This window comes from Mercenaria mercenaria, chromosome 3 (assembly GCF_021730395.1).
Source record: "Mercenaria mercenaria strain notata chromosome 3, MADL_Memer_1, whole genome shotgun sequence".
NCBI lineage: Eukaryota > Metazoa > Mollusca > Bivalvia > Venerida > Veneridae > Mercenaria > Mercenaria mercenaria.
In genome coordinates this window covers 76,392,595-76,413,349 of record NC_069363.1, presented here as the reverse complement: position 1 = coordinate 76,413,349, position 20,755 = coordinate 76,392,595, and the positions used below count along the sequence as shown (strand labels likewise).

At 35.4% G+C, this 20,755-nt stretch overlaps 1 protein-coding gene across 3 annotated transcripts in view; it reads right to left on the bottom strand.

The window, feature by feature from the left end:
- The window catches only part of LOC123524333 (serine/threonine-protein phosphatase 6 regulatory ankyrin repeat subunit B-like), a 107,479-nt gene that overhangs the window by 5,600 nt on the left and 81,124 nt on the right, over positions 1-20,755 (bottom strand). For all 3 annotated transcript variants that reach the window (XM_045302444.2, XM_045302442.2, XM_045302445.2), the window contains 11 exons: positions 18,779-18,877; positions 17,791-17,889; positions 16,218-16,307; positions 14,352-14,450; positions 8,836-8,934; positions 8,488-8,586; positions 6,539-6,643; positions 4,516-4,614; positions 3,663-3,761; positions 2,897-2,995; positions 1,469-1,575 (listed from right to left, as the gene is read on the bottom strand). In XM_045302444.2, the coding sequence (XP_045158379.2) occupies positions 1,469-1,575; positions 2,897-2,995; positions 3,663-3,761; positions 4,516-4,614; positions 6,539-6,643; positions 8,488-8,586; positions 8,836-8,934; positions 14,352-14,450; positions 16,218-16,307; positions 17,791-17,889; positions 18,779-18,877 (1,094 nt within the window). The remainder of the gene's footprint in view (positions 1-1,468; positions 1,576-2,896; positions 2,996-3,662; positions 3,762-4,515; positions 4,615-6,538; positions 6,644-8,487; positions 8,587-8,835; positions 8,935-14,351; positions 14,451-16,217; positions 16,308-17,790; positions 17,890-18,778; positions 18,878-20,755) is intronic.

Below are 20,755 nucleotides of genomic sequence, written 5' to 3'. Positions count from 1 at the left end.
CGGATAATGGTATCCCAAAATACTTGTGTTACTTAAGAATGACTTTGGGTAAATCAATTGTTTGTTGTGACTTACGGAAACAAGATCCGCGTTTCGGCTGCACTTTAAGTTGAATTCGAGCTCCTCAGGTAACTGGCAGACAGTTTTACGTCAAGTTTAATAGAAAAACCATTAGTTTGTTCTCTGATTTATATGTAGCTTGCATGAGAGCAGCTCATATGATTTTAGTGAGACAGTAAAATCGTTTGTCATCGGTTTCCGCGACAGGGTAAACACTTCCCCATAGGATATAAATATCTTTTCCTGCTTTTTATATAAGTACTCTCATTAGTTTTCAGAGAATGAATGAAACTAAAACTAGTTTAAGTTTGGTCTTCATTACTGTAAACAGTAATAATTTATTGATAACACAGTATTTGTGACAGGTTGGTCTTTGTCAGTGTACATTTGATAACAGTATTATAGTACAACATGGGGGTTATTACAAAAAAGGTAAATTAGCATGATTTAACAGTGGTCCGGTACAAGATAGTCAATACATGTTACAGTTTAGAGAAAAGTATAGACAACAGTAATAATAAGCAGATACTTAAAAAGGAAAAGGACAAGAGAGGCACGAGGGAGGTGCTTAAGCAAAGCATTGTAAATACTGGAGGATGGGTTATCTTGAAATGTATTGACTCTGTCAGATCCGAGATCAGCCATGTCCTTTTTCTGTTGGGACTGTTAAACTAGTAAATGTCTTTTTCGGTTGTTATTTTTTACAACAGTGTAACCATTTCCTTGCCAAATTTCTATGTTCATTGTGAATTTTGTGATATATTCTTACGCATAAGAACTCAAAACACGGGTTATTCTACGATAAACCACACTTGTGAACTTATTATTTCTTAACTAATCGTCTGCATCATTTAAAGCGCGCAGTGAAGCTTGGTAATTTCAGTTGTTCTATGTGCTGCCATTTGAGAACTATTTTCTCTCGGCGGAGTGTGAAATATATGATGGTTATCAAAGAATCGATTAAGTCGAAAATGTATTATTGTGGTTCCACTGGACCGAATTGTCTGCGACAATCCGTCCAAAAACCCCAACTTAACGTCTCATTATTTCTAAATATACATTGCTATGTGTTTACATTGAAAATTACCTTAGAAATTCAGTTTCCTCACAGTTAAACAAATGACGCATAATAAAGAAAAAACACGATTTCCATGACAAAAGTAGATATTTATTATGTTATTTCATACTGGCTGTATTATTTGACCCTGGTCAGTCGCGTTTGACTCACACAAGAGCCCACAGCATACAGCAACCCTCGGCCAGAAAACAAAGCCGATATAAACTAACAACAATACAGAACAATGTTTATCAGTCGTTATATAAATTATATCAGATGTGTAATTGTAAGGAAAATAAAACAGACAATTTAAGTTTTTGTTGATATAATTTTAAATGAGAAAATAATTACCCTGACGTGTGTCTTGATGAATGGTTTTCATTGTATTGCTTGATGCGTTTCGTTACTGCATGCTTTCTATTGACGGGCAATCTAAACGTGTTGGGTAGATTCTCATTCTGAAAATAAAACCAGTCTTAGATTACACTGTTAAAACACGTCTTCCGTATCCAATATTAGGTCGTGTGGTATATATCCAGTCTTCATATTGTTTGGGTTAAATGCTATTGAGTAAAATGTCTTAAATGTCTGGGGCCTGTTTTCATAAATTAGGTTGGATAGGTTTGATCTTAACATTTGTTTTTTTTTTCGATTTCTAGCTACAATATAGCATTTATTTTTTAATATTGAACTGTTTTTACACCGATGGGCATGTAACTCAGTAGCGGCTGAAACAAACATGCATAAATATACAATGATGTAAGAATCACATTTGGGCCTTGCCATGGGAAAACCAATATAGTGGCTTTGCGACCAGCATGGATCCAGACCAGCCTGCGTATCCGCGCAGTCTGGTCAGGATCCATGCTGTTCGCTAACGGTTTCTCTAATTGCAGTAGGCTTTAAAAGCGAACAGCATGGATCCTGACCAGACTGCGCGGATGCGCAGGCTGGTCTGGATCCATGCTGGTCGCAAACCCACTATGTTGATTTTCCCATGGCGTGGCTCATTTAAATACAACAATGAGCAATTAACCTTCAGCTACCTAATCGATTACGTTAAGGTTCATACTGTAACCGAGAACGAGATGAATGTCGCGGCATACCCGGGGTGGCTAACCCACGTGACTTTTCGGTATCGTATCGCTTGATTCATGTAACAGTTTTTGTTTTTTGATAGATTTTAACAAATAAAGTGTGGAAGACAGAAAAACGAGTGTTTTTCTTGGCACAAAACCACTGCCAGACTTTATTAATGCTGTATTCTAACTTTTTGCCCTTATTCCAGTGTGTACACTACGCACACATTTAGTCCGTGAAAAAAAAAGCAAAAAAAAACAAACAAAAACGTTCGGGCAAAAAAAATGAGAAAGGTTTCAAGAATGTCTGGTTGACACTTTGTGGCGAAGAAAGTAACCATTTTCCTGTCTTTGACGCTATATATTTTATCAAAATTTGTCAGGTAATAAAAACATGTTACCTAAATCTAAAGATTTTCAACGTGTGTACGATATCGAAAAAAAACCCATGGGCTAGCTAGCCTTCCTGATACCTTGAGAAAGTGTTAGAATAGTTTGGAGCCAATAGAAAGTTAGTTTACTAATGATAACTTAGGTCATTTTGAATATGTGTAGTAGTATAGTTGCATCCGTAACAGGAGTCTTCGTGATGCATCCGCACCAGTTCAACACAAGCTGTTGTTATCATTTTCATTTTAAAATGTGGACAGGTAACTAATGTCGCGGGTTGGGACTACATCCACACACGAAGAACAAATACCTTATCTCGAATGTTGGGATTGCATCCACACATGAGCAAATATTCCATAGCTTCTCCTTGTCCACTTTCTGCAGCCATATGCAGTGGAGTTTTCATATCCTGTTAAACAAAAATAAAGGAATATGATCTTATGGTTTGAATTGAAGTTGTATATTTGTATATAAACTATTTTAGGATGTACAAATGTCGAATATGATAAGCAAAATGGAAAAATGTGTATTTGCTAGAACTGAAAGTTATCGCACATGCAGATATACAGAAAAGTGCCGTCTGTCTTGAATGTACGATTAGCAGTAGGGTGTATATATCCGAAAAGTTTTTTTTAATATGTAGCCATCGTGTAAAGGGAGGCCATTCAGTTTATTGTAAGTTAATGTAGATAACAACAGTTATAAACTTTATACTGATAATGGAGTTCGATTGCTATACATAAGTAAGATTTCTTTTTATACACTTTATCTCGAAAATAGAAAAATATATTTGCAAACGAAAGATTAGAACGAAAAAGAAAGAACTTGTGATGTGATCGACCTATGTTGGTAGTAGTCGTGTAGTACGGAAGAAAGCGACATCTCAGAAAGAGTAAATAGATCGATCAATTAATTTTGTAATCAGTTCGACCAAATTTGTAATAAACTGCTATAAATAGTTACTTTATTATATTACAATAACATGCTATAAATTGTTAATCAACTACATAGAAATTAATTGCTATAAATTACCATAAATATTTATTATATTGTACTTTAATGTTATAAATAATTACTTTATTCTGCACATCCATGTTGCAACCAAGGGAGGCAAGCTGAACAATGATCTCATGTTGACCATTAGCCGCAGCCAGATGGACCACGGTGTTTCCGCTCTGGTAAGGAAATACATGTAAAATTGAAATATGGACAATAATTTTGTAAAAACCCTAGATTTGTGCCGCTTAAGTGGGTAAAAACACAGGATAAAAAAAGTGTGTTCTACTGTGTTGCAATGATGGACACTACGCATGCTTTGTTGAAGAAAAATAAAAAAGATTTTTTTCGATAATAAATATGTATTACAATTACAACTTGACATCGACACCTAGGAGGTCTACCTAATGATGCATGAAAACTGATAAAATTATGTAAACACAATACTTAAAGGTAAGACAAATATTTGTCAGATAGCATTACATTACAACAGTATGAAAATTACCAGTTTTATGAAATTTGAATAGGTGAAAAAGGTTGGTCTGGATCTTCAAACTTGAAATACAAAGAGTAAAAATCATTACTTCATTATGAGGGATTTTTTTATGATTAACGAAATACCATTTCATGCATATAAAAGAAAAATGTTTCGGAAAAAATGATGTCTAAATATATGAGCCGCGCCATAAGAAAACCAACATAGTGGCTTTGCGACCAGCATGGATCCAGTCCAGCCTGCGCATCCGCGCAGTCTTGTCAGGATCCATGCTGTTCGCTAACGGTTTCTCTAATTGCAATAGGCTTTGAAAGCGAACAGCATGGATCCTGACCAGACTGCGCGGACGCGCAGGCTGGTCTGGATCCATGCTGGTCGCAAAGCCACAATGTTGGTTTTCTCATGGCGCGGCTCATATAAAAATAAGTTGGTATTACGTCATCAAGGGCTTCAACATTGGCCCTTAGTTGTATCAATTCGACAATCGTTTCGATCTGCCCGCTTCTACAAGCCAAATGCAATGGTGTCAGACCATGCTGAAATGAAAGAAACATTCCAAGCAAGTAGAGTGTTTACTGCTTTGAAAGCCAAATTCAAGATTGAGCGCCGATTCTACCAGGAAACTGCGTATTTTACAAATAATATACAAGTAAGTTATTCTGCCCAAGAACGAAAAAGTTTTAAAAGTTTCTCTAAAAAAGCTTTTCTTAAAACGAAGGACAAAATAATTTTTTCTAAATATCGGTTTTCATCAGAATAATAATGATTACTAACTAAAATAAAAGTTAAATGTCAATATCGGTTCACATTTTCTATATACACTCTTAGTTAAAAATACATCCTAAGTTTATTTAACATCATTTATGAACTTCGGTTATTTCAAGCCATTTGGAAAAAAAGCCATTCAGTGTTTGATAACATTAAAAAAAAGAAATAAACGACGTTTTCTTTGGCAATACAATCTGCTGTTAGTTCAAATACATGTATTATCTTAAGTTTTCTTGTTTCAAAAACTGTTAGCTTCGTTGCGACTGGACGTGATGATAACGTTATGAAATGTGTCTTCATAATTAACAATTGTAACGTGATAATTATTTTTTCGTAAACCACCGTGTGCCCTAAAGGTCAGCTAAAGTGAGAAAAGAGCTCTGTACTTCTCTAGATCTTTTTTTTTCTCAAAGTTATGAAAATTACCGCCCTACCATTTGGACACTAAGCCGAGTAGAAATGTATATTACGTTCCAATTTATATCTTATTTGGTCGATAAATGCTGTCATCACTAAAATTACTGAGTTCGTAGACTTAGAAAATTCGAGATGCCCTTTAGCACGTTCTGAACCCAATCCCTTTTGGAATTTAAAGTTCACGAGACCAAAAGGTCAACAAGCTCGCTGGCTTAGAAAATTCGATATGCCCTTTAGCACGTTCTGAACACAATCCCTCTCGGTATTTAATGTCAACGAACAAGATGACAATATTCAGCAAAAAACTGACCTTTCCATAAAAAAACGTATCACAGCAAAAAATGTAAACGTGGTCTTCAACGTAACTCCATTGTGCAGTGTTTTCGTTTCTTGACACAGTTTTAGAATGCAAGCAAAGGTATTTTTAAAAATATGTTCTGCCCATTTAGTATATTGGCTTATACTGGTTAACCGTATTGAATCAGAATATGAGTTAAAACACAATAAAAATGCAAAATTCTGCATATTATTGAAACCATTCCAATTTAATGGCTAGCTGGTTTGACTGCGATGCCAGAAGCCTTGGTTCGACTTCCGGTCGCGGTTAATATTCTAGCTAGTGTTCAGTACTGGGTAATGTACTTAAATTGGTACTGTTTCCGGCAGTATCGATCTATACTAGATGGTGGGGAGGTAAGTATGACACCTGTCGTGGGCTCGTTAGGAAAAAGTTGTTTCATATATTCCGGGTGGGGACTTTCGTCCACTACTCATGCTAAACAAGAAACATTTACCTTTACCATGTTTAATTTCTAAAGTGTGTCGAAACCCATGTGATAGATAAGCTTATCTTGTTTTAAGTCACTACGGCATAGTTTACCTGAGCTTTTGGTGGCGGAGGAAACCCAAGTATCTCTTCGGGCATATACTTTTAGGCACCCGGGAAGAAACATCAACCTACCGTGAACAAGGCGGATTGCTTGTCCTACATGCATTGTGGGGATTTGAAACCAAAGCAGTGCGGGTCGTGTGATTCAAAGATAGCTCAAGCAAGCTACGTTTAGCTGACAGACAACAAAGTGTAGCTTGTTACCTGATATACAGTGTCCTGCCTGGGTAGCCGAATATTCAACGGAGGAGCTAATCTATTTGATAATATTTAGTATCAAGTATTTAATCGACAAAAGGTCAAATAATCATCTGCAAAATCCATTTGTTTGACAAAGAAAATTTAAAAAAAAGCCTTTTTTTTATTAACAAGGAAAAACTACTTACGTTGTCGACACAGTTGATATCCACAGCACGACTATGTCCGGTAAATTCTGGGAGAAGAAGAAAATGTCCCGACTCCGCAGCGTAGTGTAAGGGTTGCCTCCCTTCCTGTGAATATGATATAGATTCAGACAGACAAACAGACAGACAGACAGGTAGACAAAACTTGTAATGAATACTGAAAACTACATTTTACATACAATCATTGTAATAACAAATGTATATGAAAAAGGAAAGAATGTAAATATATAGATATACAGATATAAACTAATTGGATAAATTCCAGCCCATTTTAATCGCCCATTTTCAAAAAAAAAAACGTGCTTTTCGACAAATGGATGCTATGTATATTGAAAAATTTACGTTTCGGTTATAGATCATTTATATCGTTCTGCTATTGAAATAAAGTTTTGCAGTAACGGGCGCAGCGAAATGAAAGCAGTATCTTAATTCATAATAATATCAATAAGTGATCTATAACTTATTTATAGTTTAACAAGTAACTATATTTCCTAACTAAATGATCTAATGGAGTCATTGTAACCAGACATAATAAACCAGTAAGTGAGTCAAAAATTTGAAAATCTTTAGATCCTGTAATGAGTATATGCAACATGCCTGAGAAGCGTGAAAATTTTAGATTAAATAAAAAAAGTGTTCCATTGTATTAGTTTACACTCAAAATAATTTCTAAGGCCATTTTCATCATCTTTTAAAGCTTGTTTTGTATAATTGTAAATGTTGCAATATTCTCTTTTTATTTGATAACGTTTTTGCCTACATGTTCACATGGCCGTGTTGCAAGCAAGTCAAGGCAGATAAGGTTAAAGCTACTCAACCACAGGTTGAGATGTTTTAACATGTTCATTTCCACAAAGTTTGGCATAGAATGTATATATGACAATGAAAAATGTTAAAGTGGGTGAAAATAAAAGTTTGATATTGGTAAAGATGCAAGAAGAATGTAATTTTTCTTCATTATTTAAAAAGTCCGTAACAAAACATTGCAACGGTTTATTACATTCTGCACAATATTTTTGGTTATTTATAAGAATACCTTGCAAAAATCTTACTATAATTTGTACCACTAGTCGATTTCCGAGTGCTCAATTTTTATGGATTTTTGAGAGAACTCATTTTTCACACAAAATGTGTGGCTTAGTCCCTTTAATGGATTTATCTGTTTTCTTTTTTAGACCCATATGAATTACCTGCAAGTTTTCTGCAGTGAATCAGTTTGGGAAATAGTAACTTATGCACAATTCTATTTTAATACGCACAGCACCCATTTATCGCACAGATTTTATATCAGAATTAATTATTCTAAAACTAACTTTCATGTACTATAAAACGATAAATATACTTGTTTTGTTTTGTTTTCGTTGCGTTTAGAGACGACCCAACGCAATTAAATTTAAGGTAAAACGGCGAATAGATGGTGGTGGGAGACCCCCGGGTTCATTTCACAGAGTTTTCACATTTATATACATGTCTTAAAATGGACATTCTTAAATCGTGACATGGTAGTATTAGCTACCGGTATATTTTAGCTAGATTACATCACATTTCAATACATTTCCTTTATCAATTAATTTGAGCCGCGCCATGAGAAAACTAATATAGCGCATTTGCGACCAGCATGGATCCAGACCAGACTGCGCATCCGCACAGTCTGGTCAGGATCCACGCTGTTCGCTTTCAAAGCCTATTGCAATTAGAGAAACCGTTAGTGAACAGCATGGATCCTGACCAGACTGCGCGGATGCGCAGGCTAGTCTGGATCCATCCTGGTCGCAAACGCACTATGTTGGTTTTTCTCATGGTGCGGCTCATTTAATCTTTATTTTGTACAACAATATGTCGTGAAAAATACCAGCCGGTGATTCTATTTGGATGAATTAAGTCCAGATAATATTAGGATTGATATCTCAAAGTAATCTACAAATAAATACGTTATCGGACTCTGTTATGACCGCCCCAAACTTCAGAAGCACTCTCAGACAGCCCAGGCTCCCTGTGTGTGCAGCGTAGTGCAGCGGCGTACGTCCATACTGAAAATAAATATCAAGGTCATTTACAATGTCTGATATCTAAAATATCAAGAATATTAAACTTGTGAGTGTGATTCGTCTTTACAAAATCCACGAGAGCCAAATGGATCAAGGTACTTTTATTACATACCGTTAAAACGAAATAATGATGTAGTGTATGTCAATTAGGGGGCATCGTAATAAAATTATTTTCTGTTGTACATTTCAAATGCAACTTAGTAAGCATTAAAGTATGACAATGGAGGATACCTTATCTTTGCAGTTTCTATCAGCACCAAGAGTAAGCAGCTTTTGAAGCCAGTCCGCCATATTAAAAAAGATAGCCAGATGAAAAATGGTTTCGCCAGCCTGAAAACAAAAATCCTCCTTCCGTTCTGTATTGTTAATTTTTCAAGTTCGTTTAATATTAGAACAGCAGCTGTACGCACAGGCATATGTCCTTAAAACCAAAAAACAACAAAACAACAATGCCACAACGTCGAAACCACGATACTCAAAAGACGAAACCACGTTGTCGAAAAGTCTAAACTGCAACATCAAAAAGTGGAAAGCTCGATGTTGAAACGTCAAAACAACGATGTAAAAAGGTCGAAACTAAAAAGTCAAAAACAACATGTCTAAAAGTCGAAACCAAGATGCTGAAAGTCGAAACCACGATACTGAAAAGTCGAAACCAGATTGTTGAAAACTCCAACCACGATAGTGGAAAGTCCATACCACGATGATGAAATTGATGGAGACCACGACTATGGAAAGGATGGAATGCATGATTTTGAAAAGTGTGGAAAATAAGTTGAAAGAAGGTGTATGAACTAAGATTTCAACCTTTTGCAACTTCTCACCAATGTATTTTTAATTTTATTTCATCGTGATTTCTCGTTTCGACTTTTCCAACATGGTTAGATATCGTGCTTATAAAAGTAGTACTTACCTCTGTTGCATCTTAAAGTTGTGAATACTTCCCTTACATCTAAAAGTTGAACTTACTTCTCTTACATCAAAAAGTTGAACTTACTTCTCTTACATCAAAAAGTTGAACTTACTTCTCTTACATCAAAAAGTTGAACTTATTTCTCTTACATCAAAAAGTTGTACTTACTTCCCTTACATCTAAAAGTTGTACTTATTTTCCTTGCATCTAAATGTTGTACTTACTTCTCTTACATCTAAAAGTTATGCTTATTTCCCTTATATTTGAAAGTTGTACTTACTTCCCTTACATCTGAAAGTTGTTTTTACTTCTCTTAAATTCGAAAATTATACTAACCTCCCTTGCATCTTAAAGTTGTAAATACTTCCCTTACATGAGAAAGTTGTACTCACTTTTCTCACATCTGAAACGTGTACTTACTTCCCTTACATCTGAAAGTTGTACTTACTTCCCTTACATCTAAAAGTTGTTTTTACTTCTCTTAAATTCGAAAGTTGTACTAACCCCCCTTGCATCTTAAAGTTGTAAATACTTCCCTTACATCTAAAAGGTGTACTTACTTCCCTTACATCTAAAAGTTGTACCTATTGTCCTTGCATCTAAATGTTGTACTTACTTCCCTTACATCTAAAAGTTGTTTTTACTTCTCTTAAATTCGAAAGTTGTACTAACCTCCCTTGCATCTTAAAGTTGTAAATACTTCCCTTACATCTAAAAGGTGTACTTACTTCCCTTACATATGAAAGTTGTACTCACTTTTCTCACATCTGAAACGTGTACTTACTTCCCTTACATCTGAAAGTTATACTTACTTTATTACATCTAAAAGTTAGAACTACTTCCCTTACATCTGAAAGCTGTATTTACTTCCCTCACATCTGAAGGTTGTACTTATTTCTCTTACATGTATTAGTTGTACTTACTTCCCTTACATCTGAAAGTTGTGCTTACTTTCCTTGTATTTGGAAGTTGTACGTACTTCCATTACTGACATCTAAATGTAGAACTTTCTTCTCTTTCATCTGAAAGGTATACTTACTTTTCTTACATCTGAAAGTTGTACTTACTTCTCTTACATCTAAAAGTTATACTTAGTTCCCTAATGTTGTACTTACTTCTCTAACATCTAAAAATTGTACTCTAAATTTAAATGTTGTACTTACTTCCCTTGCATCTAAAAGTAATACTTACTTCTCTTACAACTGAAATGCATCTTTAAGTAGTACTTACATCTCGTTTTAAAATCATTTAATCTGACATCACCTCCTCATTTCTGTATAAACTGTACAAAAATCTCCTAAATAGCAATTGCTCAGAAAAAAACCTTTTTCTTGTCTATATATATTCTCGTTATTAACCCTTACCCTGCTTTTCTATAATGCACTTGTCCATCTTTCAAATTGGACTGTACCATTTACTGTTAAAAGGGGTATTTACCAAAAAGATACTGACTAAATAGCGAACAGTGCAGACCATGATTAGACTGCACGGATGTGCAGGCTGATCTTGGTCTGCACTTGTCTCAAAGGCTGAATCACTTGCCGCCAGCAGGCTAACGGTTCAACAAACATTGATATTTTTTTCTGAACGGAAAAGTTATGAAACTTTAATATTGATGTTGCATAAATAAGATATAATAGATATGCTAACGGAACTAGAGGTGCTAATTAACATATGACGTATCTAGGCAATAATTATTACTTTTCTGTTGCCTAACGTAAAGACTTAATTAAGCTCAATTTTGAAACAAGAAAGGATTGTCCACGCCTCATGTTCACAAAACATTTTTCGGTCTCAGCTGAGCTTGAGTTTAAAATTTTGATATAAATTTTACTAAAGCTTTAAGATTAAATTCGAACTGAGACTGACAATTAATACTGAATGGTCACTTGAAAATAGTTATTAACTTAAAATTTAGTTTTAAATATGTTTTTAAGATATGAATGAAAAATAAAGTTGAAAATAGTTATTAACCAGATTCCCGATTTGTGTATCAAATGATAAAGGCCTTAGAGTGGTTTGTTGTCTAATTTACCACAGTTCATCGTTCAGATAGGTATAAGTGGTTAATTATCGAAGCATCTGAAACAATGACCTGATAAACCACAAGAACGCATTGATAGATTTCATTTTTTTACATGCTCGTTGAAATATTTTTAGTAAAATGATGATGAACTTCATTTAAGTAGTAATTAACTTACTTCATGCAGCAGGTTGACGTCTTAAGGAGGTAGGTTACCTTGTTACAAGGGTAAATTCAGATTAGTTGAACCGCAACGTCTTTTTGTAGTTCGTGTTATATGAAGTTTTAATTGCTAAAATCTCAGTTTCGTTTGTCTCTGTTCCTTCAAGTTCAGTTTTTATTCAGGTTTGAAGAACATGACCCTCCAAAGGTATTTCATATGGAAAGAAGAAGGAAAATACGGATATTTAACACTTTTCAGTGTATTTTAGTTTCATTGATATCCGTAGAAGTCAACATAATCTATCATTTTACTAGTATGCACGTTAGCTTTCTAATATAAGGTTAAAGGTCAGTAATTCAAATCCTTCTTTGTTTCATATAAAAAACGACAACTTCATATCGTCTTTACGTATCTTTAGAGAACATCACTTTTTCCTACACCTATTTTTCATGAAAGTTCTATCACAAATTAACGAAAAAATGAAAAGAAAATAGGGGGTTATGTAGTTCCTAGTGAAATGCCAGTCAGTTGTGATCTGCTACCCTAAAAATGGCGCATATTTAGATCTCGTCCGCGCAATAAACACCTACTTCCGGTTTCGATCTGCAAAACTTGCCATGTGGGGTGTATGAACATGAAAACCGTCTCATTTCATGCAGAATGTCTTCTAGTAGTGGGAAACGGTGATTAAAGCACTCGTTCTACACGAATTTGCGCAAAAAATGGGAAAATTAGGAACTATTTATTATGGACTTCTTTCGACTACACCACGGAAGCACATTTCGACCGATTACTGACCTTTCCTATAAGCTTAAATGTATATGTCGCGGCTCTGTTTCCATGTAACGATTTCTCTCATTTTTAGACACTTGTATAAAATAGGTTTTCGATCGACGCTTCAGTGCCATTCTGTAATGAACAACATGGATTAATTGGGTAATATTAATTAGCAAAATACCAGCATCTATACAGTAACCCTAATTTTCTTAAAGTTTAAAGTAACATGACAACAGAGATGTTAAAATGCTATACTTGCTTTGTCGTAATTCTTATAAAATAATATTGAAAAGACTTATCTTTCTAGTTGAAGTAGCTTTAAACATATTATTCTAACGTAAGTTTATTTTCGTGTTATCTGCATATATTCAAACACATTATTAAGCTTAGAATACTTAAGCAGTACCCCTCGTTGGCATTGTTCTGGAAATATCGTTCAGCATGCTACTATTATTCTCATGGATATTGATGAATGAAATTAAAAGCCGAAGCTGTGTTTCTAAATAGACTAGTGTCAACGCTGTTTTGAATTTTACCTTTAGATAAGGTCACGCTTCGTTTCATGGTAACATCATTTCAATTCAAGAAACCACAATTTTCTACGAACATTTGAACAATTTTAGATCTTAGTTTTAGTATATAATAACAAATTATCACGAACCTGAAAAATAGTATTACAAATCAAACTGCTAGATTTTTTTTTGAAAATTGGCCGTAACAATAACCTCTCACCTAACATATTCCAAATAACATGTTACCAATCATCCATTCGTACATTCCGCTTAACATTTCAATTAACTACAAAAGAAGCAAAATATTGATTATTATTCAAGCAAAAGCCATAAAAAATATTCAGCAATAATGGTTATTTGAAAATATTTGAATAAAGGAAATGCACAGAATTACGTACTTTAAAGATAAAAGCTGTTAATTTGCGCGTAACTGACACGTAACGTCATGACGTCAATGACGTCATTTAAGGCTACATTGTTTAGAAGCGTTTCTGCGCAATTTATCATTATTCTGCATTATCAAACCATAAAGCGTCAGATCGAAGACAGGTCTATGATTTGTTTTCAGAAGAATGAATATACAAAGACATTTAGTTTGTCGTAAACGTCGTCGTAAATCGTCACGCTAGCTTCCGGTTGGACATGCGCACATACAAATATAAAGGTAACCTACCTCCTTAAGGAGGTAGGTTACCTTTATATTTGTATGTGCGCACCTTAAGCCTACCTAGAAAGATAATGTATAGTGCTTGGTATTTTGCTAATAATATTACCCAAATATTCCATGTTGGTCATTAACAGAATGGCACTGAAGCCGTCGAAATCCCCTATTTTTATACATAGTTGATTAAATCTGAGAGAAAATGCGTTACCATGGAAACACGAGCCCCGCGACATATACATTTTAAGCTTATCTTAGAAAGCTAACGTGCATACTAGTAAAATTATAGATTATGTTGACTTCTACGGATATCAATGAAACTAAAATACACCGAAAAGTGTTAAATATCCGTTTTTTCCTTCTTCTTTCAATATGAAATACCTTTGGATGGTCATGTTCTTCAAACCTGGATAAAAATTGAACTTTAAGGGACAGAGACAAACGAAACTGAGATTTTAGCAGTTAAAACTTCATATTACACGAAATACAAAAAGATTCTGCGGTTCAACTAATTTGAATTTACCCTTGTAACAAGGTAACCTACCTCCTTAACTGACGTCACACTATCATCTTGCCTATCCGCGCGTTAATCGTTGACAATCTACATTACATGACCTCCTTCTTTGTTTACTGGTACTCATATTAAGCCCAGTTAGAATGCCTTTTTATTTATTATTCTAAGCAACACGAATACTTACATCATTTCCTATGTTTATATCAGCACCACAAGTGACTAGATGTGACAGTATGTCTTCATGATCAAAACAAAATGCCAAATGAACGGGTGTCATCCCAGTCTGAAATAGAACGTTCTAAATATACATGTGTATGGATAATTTTTTCAACAGTTCATTGCAATACTAAACTAAGTATCTGAGTCAATAATTCAGTTAGTTTCCGTTTTATGTCCATGTAAACAGGGGTCACTAACATTCAGACTGATATAACTTGGTATAGGACATGTTTGTTATTTTATTTAACGTAGATCTGACCATGATTTACGAAAATCAGGAAGATTTTTAACATGTTTTATTTTTCAATGATTTATCTAGTGGCATTGTTCTTCACCTAAATGACCAAATTACAATTTTTTTCTCTACATTTTAAACAGACAAACATTCTGACCATGTATCATAAAGATCAGGCTGGTCTGGATCCATGCTGGTCGCAAAGCCACTATGTTGGTTTTCTCATGGCGCGGCTCAATTATGATCTCAGGCATCTCGTTTTATCAAATTAACATAGATATTATAGAGACAAACGTTCTGACAAAGACTTAAGATGATCAAGTAGGAAATGTGGCCTCTAGAATGTGTAAACAAAATTTCTGTATTATTTAACCTAGTGACCTCCTTTAATACCTTAGATAACCAAGTTTCGAACTTGACATAAACCTGATAAGAAAACATTGTAACAAAGTTTTATGAAGTTCAAGCAAAAAATGTTGCTTTTAGAGTATTATCAAGGTTTTTTACAATTTGGCCTGGTGACCTAGTTAAAGACTTAAAGCCCTGCCCCCGTCCTACCTTTTAACCTTGAATTGTCACTGAAAAAGCATGAAAATCCTGATATGTGCTCAAGTGTGGCACGTGGCCGTTAACTGTTCCCTATTGTAATCATGGGTTGCATACACACAAAAGAATTTGAATAGCCGCGGAACAGGGCTTTAAGGCAAGATAGTTTTTAACTTGACATAGGTTTAGAGAGACAACATTCTGACAATTTCATGAATCACATACAAAATGCCTCCAAGCTTTACTATATTTGACCGGTGATCATAGTTTTTGACTTCAGGTAACAAGTTGAAATTGGATCAGATTTATGAAGACAAAATTTTGACAAAGTTATATAAATCATGTAGCCCTCAGACTTTTTCTTTGAAGTGACCCAATGACCTAGCTTTGACCTCCGTATTCCAAATTTGATTTCACAAAGACAAAAATTCTGACAAATGTTTATGATAATCAAAAAGAAAATATTGCACCTAGCGTGTTAACACGGTTTATTTCTATAATTTGACCTAGTGACCTCGTTCAAGACATCAGGTAACCAAATCTCTAAGATGACCTAGATTTCATACAGACTAACATTTAGACAATGTTTTATGACGACTTGGTAGAAAATGAGATCTTTTTACCAAAATTCGTTAAGATTCGACTAAACATGTGACCTCTAGAGTGTCAACAGTCAATCTGTTAACGACACACTACGCACGCCGAATGACGACGGACGAAGGAAATAGGGTTATCACAATAGCTCACCTTGGGCACTTTTGTATGCTGAGGAGAGCCAAAAAAAAAAAAAAACACTCGCATTTAATGAAAAACATAAGCAAAAATGAAAATAGAGTAACAATTAAACACGTTTCTAGCAAGTAAATTCAAAATAATGAAATTAGATAACTAATAAATTCATGTTTTAAAAATGTCTTATACATTTGATGGTTCTATTTCTTTTAATATCAGTTCAGCTAATCAAAAGGAACAGAAATCTATAAAAAAAAAAATCAGCCTCGATTAAGATAAATTTAGAAATGAATTAATATCATGACAACAAAAAGATACCTTGATTTTCCAGTAGTCAATTCTTTCGACATCCTTTGGAGGCCAGCATGTTTTACACAGAGGGGGCATGTCTGCGTCGCGGGTGAAATTCTGCAAAGACAACTTAACTATAGATGTTTGAAATAGAAGCGGCAAGACTTCCTCGCGGGTGAAATTCTGCAAAGACAGCTTAACTACAGATGTTTGAAATAGAAGCGGCAAGACTTCCTCGCGGGTGAAATTCTGCAAAGACAGCTTAACTACAGATGTTTGAAATAGAAGCGGCAAGACTTCCTCGCGGGTGAAATTCTGCAAAGACAGCTTAACTACAGATGTTTGAAATAGAAGCGGCAAGACTTCCTCGCGGGTGAAATTCTGCAAAGACAGCTTAACTACAGATGTTTGAAATAGAAGCGGCAAGACTTCCTCGCGGGTGAAATTCTGCAAAGACAGCTTAACTACAGATGTTTGAAATAGAAGCGGCAAGACTTCCTCGCAGGTGAAATTCTGCAAAGACAGCTTAACTACAGATGTTTGAAATAGAAGCGGCAAGACTTCCTCGCAGGTGAAATTCTGCAAAGACAGCTTAACTACAGATGTTTGAAATAGAAGCGGCATGACGTCCTCGCGGGTAAAATTCTGCAAAGACAGCTTAGCTGTCAATGAATGTTGTAAAGAGTGGTGGCATGTCCACGTAGTTAGTAAAATTCTGCAAAAATAGCTAAACACCGGGGTGGCATGTTCATGTCGGGTAGTTTTACATAGAGGCGGCATGTCCGCGTCGCGAGGAAAATTCTGCAAGGTTTTGCGTGTTAAGGCGGCAAAATTCTGCAAAAACAGTTTAACGTAGAACCGGCATTCTGCAAAGACACTTTTACGTAGTGGCGGCAAAATTCTGCAAATGGCGAGACAGAATCAATAAGATACTACATATTGATAAACTTTATTATCGGCATCAAGAATTTACTGTTGGAAGTCCATACATTTCTGATGATGATAATGTTTATCAACAGACAACATCAACTACATGTATAATTACTCTGGAAATATATGAATATGTCTAATTAAATACATGTGTCACGGTATAGAACTTGAATATTAAATGCGGAAAAAAAATGCAGCAAGAACGGGACTCCTACCCGGGGCCTCGGAATACCGTTCCGATGTTCTACGAACTGAGCTACCTGGCCGCCTATACAACTTTTCTCCCCATCTAATATTCAATTCCTATACCGTGACATATTCCCCAGTTATATGAAATTCGTCCCCAAAGTTCTAAAGGGATCTCGAAATGTATGCACTACAATACAGGCACGGTCCCACGTGGGGCGCCGAGAAAAATGTGCAGCAAGACCGGGAATCGTACCCGGGGCCTCGCAATACCGTTTCGATGCCTACCGACTGAGCTACCAGGCCGCCTACACATTTTCTCCCCATTTAATATTCAATTCCTATACCGTGACATATTCCCCGGTTATATGAAATTCGTCCCCAAAGTTCTAAAGGGGTCTCGTAGCACTATAATACAGTCACGGTCCCATGTATTGATATTTCCGATCTAAAACTAGCTTTTCAGCATTTATCTTTTACTAACCTTTGACCTACAATCAAGGTCCACTCCAATATTGTTAAGCATGTCAACTTCTTCACCCTTGTCCTCCATGACAGCAACATGAAGAGCTGATAAGCCCAGCTGTAAATAAATATATATTTCATACAAAGATGCAATCATTTTACATGGAATTTGGAAACTTTTCTAGGCGATGCTAATGTCAATTTTAAATGTTTGGAAAAGAGTTATTAACGTTGAAATAAAAAGAAGTCAAAGCTGTTTCTTAAGGCTTGGTACATACTATAACTTATTTTGTTCGTTTGTTACCCTCCATGGAAATTTTTGGGGTTGGTATGATAAAAAAGGGGGCCGTAGTCTTGTCCCCATATTTAGAATATTGACCCCACATATTTCCGTGGAGGGCCAGCCTCGATATGAACACTCTATTAACCCTCCATAGAAACAGAAATATATGGATTTATCACGTGACTATATTTTGACCAATGAAAATGCATTAAATTTGTGACTGGTAATATGACTGTATTTGTTTGATAGCTTTCCAATAAGAAATTTTGTAAAACTTGTCTGTGTTTCTAGAGTCGCCATCGCAATTTCCAGGCAGCCTACTAAAATTGTTCTAATGGCTGGCTCTTAACCTGTCACTTAGACCTTCGACCAGGACCGAGATATGAACCAAGATTTTCTACATAAGTGATAATTTCAGACTACCCATAAAAAACAATCTGTCTATTGTTTATGTAATACATGTTATAAACTATACAAGCATACCGTAATACAGTAATACACAATGAAAAATGAAAAAGAAAGAAAAAGATACAGGAAGCATATTTTTTAAAATATAATCCTATAATTTATAGCCAAACAGTCGTGAAGGGACACCTAAAAGTATCTCAAAATTGATTAAAATCTGTATAAAATCTGCACTTATATAACAGAGCAGTGTAATTGACTAAAGCTGATACTAGTATTTAAATTAACAGCTTTTCCGAGTCATATTAGCAGCATGTACCTTGTCTTTAACACTCAGGTCAACACCAATGTCCTTAAGGTGCTTTAGTACATGCGTTTGTCCTTCCCTGGATGCAATATGGACGCAAGTTATTCCTTCCTGAAAACAGAAAAAGGACAATGTTCACCATTTGGAACTTCTGTTTTGTCTTAAATGTGTTAGCCACATGGAATTAATTCTGACATAATTGATCTATTAAAACTGGTGGTACAATTTTACAAACATACTGATTATTGTGGTTAATGCAAACAGTTAAGTCGCTTATAGGCTACCGAGTTTGTTTTAGAGGTCAATGTTGCGTAACTGACTTTCTTGAATATTCAATTCCTCCTGTTACACGAGAGCTCGCTCGTCCTGAAACAACTTAAATCCCTTGACATCACAAAGACAACAGGCTCTTATTATTCAAATGCAAGCTTTCTTAAACTATCTGCTGATGTTTCAGCTGCATTAGGTATCATTGAAATTGCTGGTACAGTCTACTTGGATCTGTCTAAAGCATTTGACCCAATTACACATTTTTACTATTCCTATAAATTTGATTATTCTTCCTTTGTTTAGTTTACATCTTATATTGACAAAAGGTGACAACAAACTTAACATTTTTGAAATCTGAATTTGAAACCGTTGTTGCAGGTGTTCCCCAGGGCTCTGTCTTAAGTCCTATTTTGTGAATGATTTTTGTGAATGTTTTGCCCTTATTTACAGAAAGTACAATTACAGAACTGATGTACTTACAAATAATACAACTCTTATTACTTCACCTGTGTGAAAAGATAATGTTGCTATGTACCTGAACAATTGTCTGGTTAATGTTAATAATTGGTGTAAACGAGTGGAGGGGATTTTGATCAAGGGTGTATTTTGATTGTCTCCCGGTGTAAACTAAAGCAACAGTGCATCAGTTTACAGTATATTCATGTGCGTTACATAAAAGACTACGGCGATAGACAACATTTGTCACTTTAAATGTCAAAATAATGGAAAAATGAAGACAAACGAAACTCTCAATCTTTTTCCTTTATTTGTTTCTTAAAATAAAATAAAATGGGACACTCATCTAATCAACGGAGAACAGCTCAATTGTTTGGTCAATTTTTATATTGTCAAAACAAAATTATTCTCAATATCGAGAATTTTTAACCTCAAGTATTCGTTTTAATCACCAGCTGATTTTCTAACATCCAACGACAAAAAGTGACGCCAAAGTGTGCAGTTAAAAAAAAACGCAAGTAGAAAGAAGCTTATGTCAACCGGACATTCCCAAGTCAAAGGGTCGTTAAAGTGTATTGCCTGGAGTACAGCTCCGCACAGTCTGGTCAGGATCCATGATGTTCGCTTTCAGAGTCAATAGCGATTAGAGAAACTGTTAGCGAACAGCATGGATCCTGACCAGACTGCGCGGATGGTCTGGATCCATGCTGGTCGCAAACCCACTATGTTGGTTTTCTCATGGCGCGGCTCAATTATCTATCTACACGGTTTACCTGCTGGTACAGCAGATGAACAGATGAGGATGGCTTCTTTATTGAATGTCATTTCAGACGAGGAAAAGATTAATGATCGCCCACAACTAGCAGATTCGACTTCTTAAAGAGTATAGTCTTATGGTACTTTATGAAAAAACGTCCGGCGAAACTTCGCTTGGCATGATGCGTACGGTGACACAAAAGCTTTTGCAATGCAATATTGTTGTAGGTACAGGTCACTGAGTGAAGATATGTCTCCAATTTTCGAATTATAAAAAAAAATAAGTCACATACTGTAGCGAGAAAATGTGCTGATTGAATTGACGTATAAAATTAACACACTGATATCAGTTAAGTTGGTCTGCAGTTCGCAGTTCGCAGTTCGCGTTTCGAATTGCGAACTGCAAACTGGTCTGCAGTTCGCAGTTCACAGTTCGCGATTCGAATTGCGAACTGCAAACTGGTCTGCAGTTCGCGATTCGAATTGCAAACTGTAAACTGGTCTGCA